At 37.2% G+C, this 4,715-nt stretch overlaps 1 protein-coding gene across 1 annotated transcript in view; it reads right to left on the bottom strand.

Moving 5' to 3' along the window:
* LOC106871522 (integrin alpha-9) overlaps nt 1–4,715 on the bottom strand; it is a 97,637-nt gene that overhangs the window by 9,038 nt on the left and 83,884 nt on the right. The window contains exons 17-19 of the mRNA XM_014918024.2: nt 3,448–3,489; nt 1,886–2,005; nt 1,175–1,267 (exon numbers count right to left, since the gene is read on the bottom strand). Of these exons, the coding sequence (XP_014773510.1) occupies nt 1,175–1,267; nt 1,886–2,005; nt 3,448–3,489 (255 nt within the window). The remainder of the gene's footprint in view (nt 1–1,174; nt 1,268–1,885; nt 2,006–3,447; nt 3,490–4,715) is intronic.

Genomic DNA, 4,715 nt, shown 5'->3' with positions numbered 1-4,715 from the left:
TTCTACAATGTTGTTTCGAAAATATTTTCCTTTCAACAGCAATATTTACTATTTTAAACGATAAATAGTTTACAAAAGAAAAAAATCGTGGAAAAATGTTGAAAAAAGTCAAAACTGAAAAAAAGTATATCTTATATTCCAACAAATACGGTATGCTGATTGTAAGATGTAAAGCATTGAATATGAAAGATCTGGGGAGGAAGGGAAAAAGCCTGGTGGTATTTGTTGGATGTGTAATGTTAACCTTTGTGAAAGGTGGAGCAGAAAGAAGCAAGGTGAGTGACTGATTGATAGGAAATAACACTCCACTGGTATGGACATGTGATTGTATGAGGAGTGATATGAGTTATCAGTGTACGACATCCATGAAAAAGGATAACCTATGAAAAAGTGGTGGGTAGATGTTGGGTTCTCAGAAAAGGAAGGAAGATTGAAACAAATATTGATGTTGTGTGGCAGTTCTGACCAACACAGGCCAGCATGATTAAAATGAGTATCAGGCATCATAAGATTAAGATGTTGGATTGGCAGAATCATTAAAGCATCAGATGAACTGTTTGTAGAATTAAGCAATGATCCTTTATGTTCTGATTTCATGTTCCAAGACAAAATAGCAGTCAATTACTGGATTAATGTAATATTCTTATAAAGCATCCTACATGTGAATGGAATTACAATAAAATAACAACAACAACACTGTTATTTATTTTACCATCCCTTGTTCTAGTTCTCTACTATCATCATCCAACTTCTAACTGAAGAATATAGAAACAGAAACCTAGGAGGTTCCAAAATACTGAGATGTTGAATAAAATTATAATCAACTGATCCTCCTGTGGTTTCTTTTACCTCAAGCCATAAACTTTCCAGCACCTAATTGCATTTGCTCAATGCTCTACTCAGTGACATAGCTTGTGTATATGTGTGCTGCCTGGAGCAGCCCTTGAGTTTGCTGCACCTCACAGGGCCTCTTACCTATACAGGTTTATACAACAGACTCATGGACCTTCCTGACCCTGCTACATTCTCAGCTTTACTGATTCTGCCATACAACAGCTTTGACTTTTTTTTTTTTTTTACATCTTGTGAGAGAGACAGCAACAACAAATTTTGAATTGGGGCAAAACTGGGAGAGATATTGATTTAGGGAATGTGAGAATATTATAAAGTTTACCTGAACAGACATTTCCGTATTTTGTATTCCTGTTATGAACTGCTCATTTTTGTGCTCTGATATCATTATGTCAGAGAAAACTGGAGTTAAATCCTGGGGATAAAACAAAGAATACAAAGAAATTTAAAACAAAAATATGAATACAACAGGCAAATAGTATGTACGCATTCACGTACACACATATACACACGCACATAAGTATTGGAACACCTGATTCTAGAAAACAGTATCACAAATGTTATTATGGAAATATCTATTGCACACGGATAGGAACCCATCATCATCATTTAGTGTCCATCTTCCATGTTGGCATGGGTTAGCTGAGTTGGCAGGAACTGGTAAGCCAGAGAATTGTGCCAACCTTCACAGTCTACTTTGGCACAATTCTTACAGCGGGATGCTACTTTTTCTAATGCCATATAAGATACACATGTGCTGGTGATGCATAAACACAACTGTGCCAGAGGCACATAAAAAGCACCCACCACCCTCTGTAAAGTGGTTGGCATTAGGAAGGGCATTCAGCCATAGTAATCATAACATAACAGATAATCAGAGCCTGGACAGCTCCTGTCAAACCATCCAACCCATGCCAGCATGGAAAACAGACATTAAACAATGATGATAATTTCAGGAACACCTGCTTTTAATGCAAAGTATGGTAATAACAGTTGAAAAAGCAAGAAAAATAACAAAGGTGTCAATACTTACAGAATTTGTAAAACGAGTGAAAAGTTTTAGCTTTATTTCTACATTAAATGATAAAGTTGCTGAAAAATTATGTACTTCACAGTTGAATCGATATTCTTCCTGATTTCCTTCCAGCTTTGACTGAAAATATAAAAAAAAAATTTTTTTTTTTTTCATAACTACTAAATCAGTAAATGATAGTGTACCCTAATCTACTGGGTTTTACATAGGGCCTCACTTAAAGACTATCACCATAGACTATATTCAAGGCAAGTCTCAACCCTGTGCTGCCTATCCTATTTTATGCAACAAGTTTTTGAATACCAAAAGTTTAGCGAGGACCCCAGGGTTATCGTCATCATTCTAACATCCACTTTTCCATGCATGCATGGGTGAGATGGAATATGTCAAGGCAGATTTTCTACAGCCAGATGCCCATTCTGATGCAACCCTCACTTGTTTCTAGGTAAGATAGTATTTTCCCATGGCCAAACTTTTTTCAAAGGAAGGCTAGAAAACAATTTTACTCATTTGCAGCCTTAGGTGATGTCAAGACAAGAATACACACCTGCATATGTACGACTGGTTCCTTTCTGATCCTGTTTGCCAAATCCAATGAAAGGTTGTAGTTGGTCTAAGGCTATAGTCGAAGACACTTTCTTAATGTGCTACACAGTGGGACTGAACCCAAGACCACATGGCTGAGAATCAAGCTTCTCAACCACATGGCCACACCTGCAGGGTGAAACCCTTTGTCAACTTCTTCCACCTCTGACAACTATGCTTAAGTAAGCTCAGCATGTCTCTCATGTAAGGATGCTACATGATCATGAAACATTCTACATTTGGTGGAGGGTGGGGGTCAGTAACCGAAGCACAGCACATTATGGTCCTTCGGTGCCTTTTACAGAGCTCACTCTGTCGCAAGCATTGAAATCCAATCCCTGTTTTGTCCTAGGCCACAGTTCTACTTCCCGTGGTTGGGTACTGATCACATTAATTTCACTATCTGGGAGAAGGGCAAAGCTACAATGCTTCTGTTATAGCAGTGAACATTCTCAGTGGTTATTTAACCCTTCAGCATTCAGATGTAAATGTAATACTTGTTTATTCACAATGTTTTGAGTTAATCCTGGACTATCTCATAGCTTCAAGATTTTGATGATGTGATTGTTCAATTTTTTGAATGACATTGTAGGGTAGGTTTGAGAGGCCAGATGTGGCTAGTTGAACATAAACAGGTAGAATATTTGGGCTGGATTTGGCCAGTTTAAATGCTAAGGGGTTAATTCTTGTATCAGTAACCTTTTTAGCCATTCCATGACTGCATATCTAAGATAATGGCTTTCCCTCTCTCCCATCTCTGCTGCCTCTTGTGATAAAAACCTTATAATAATTAGTAGGAATTGTTTTAATTATTAAGATTGTAGACATGTTAATTTCATGGTTTGGCCAAAGACAAGTTACTCTTTCGTCATTGTAAGATGTATTTACCATTAAACAACTGCAAAGTTTTATATTTTTTCCTACTTTTTTTTCTTTTTTGTTTGAATGTAGGTTTGAAGGGGTACAAAAAAACTTACCTCATTACAACTTAGCACTGGTAAGCTTTCTTTTTGAGTGATCTGAAGAAAAATAACACAAATGTTATCAATAGTTTCATATTGTCACTAGATATGATGTGTTGTGGCAATAAGTGTCAAAGTTGACATTGGAAAGATGACACGGGCAAAAGAAAGATGACATGGGTAAAAGTAGTGAAGTTGTGGTGTTGGATCTCATAAAAGTGATCAAGAAGAATGATGATACACTAGTCTGCAAACTTGACAAACCAATACCTCCATGAAAAACAAATAATGAAACAAAAATGATGATGATTTTTGTGGTAAGAAGCTTGCTTCCAAACCATACACTTCCAAGTTCAGTCCCACTGTGTGACACCTTGGTCAAGTGTCTTCTATAATAGCCTTAGGCCGATCAAAGCCTTGTGAGTGAATTTAGTAGACGGAGGCTAAAAGAAGCACATTGTGTGTGTGTGTGTGTGTGTATCTATATCTATATCTATATATATATATATATAAAGACTGAAGCTTTGTGATTGAATTTGGTAGGCGGAAGTTACTGCCGTGTGCGTATATGTCTGTGTATGTGCTTGTGCCTCTCTCCCAAAGAGAGAGAGAGGGATACATGTGTGTATGTTTGTCCTCCCGCCATCGATTGCCAACCGATGCTGGTGTTAATATCCCCCGTAGCTTAACAGCTCGGCAAAAGAATCTGATAGAATGAGTATTAGGCTTACAAAGAATAAGTCCTGGGGTCAATTTGTTCAACTAAAGGCAGTGCTCCAGCATGGCCGCAGACAAATGCCTGAAACAAGTAAAAGAATGTGCGTGTGTGTGCATCATCAGCATTTTACATCTACTTTTAATGCTGACAGGGGTTGGATGGGTCATCACAGTCAGATTCATATCTTTTTTAGAGTTACTGTCCTCCTACACAGTTTGGAGGACTATGTGTTGCTCAAAATAATTAATTTTTCAGGTTTGGTTTCTATGACTGATTGTCATTCCAAACACTAACCCCTTTACAATGTCTACAGAGGACATTCTATCATGACATTAAAACTATTTAAGCCATCATATCTTCAAACAGTCTTAACCCTTTTGATACCAACCCAGCTGAAACCACCTCTGGCTCTGTACTACAAATGTTTTGTTTTCAAAAGTTCAGAATTAAAACTTTCCACCAAACCTTAGTCACAATTTATGTTCCTAACACTAGCTTAATGTTAACTAAATTATTTTACTACATTCTTTGTTATATTTAAAATTAATGGAAAGAGGCAGAGAGC

This window comes from Octopus bimaculoides, chromosome 18 (genome assembly GCF_001194135.2).
Source record: "Octopus bimaculoides isolate UCB-OBI-ISO-001 chromosome 18, ASM119413v2, whole genome shotgun sequence".
Taxonomy (NCBI): domain Eukaryota; kingdom Metazoa; phylum Mollusca; class Cephalopoda; order Octopoda; family Octopodidae; genus Octopus; species Octopus bimaculoides.
This window is presented reverse-complemented; position numbering and strand designations above follow the sequence as displayed.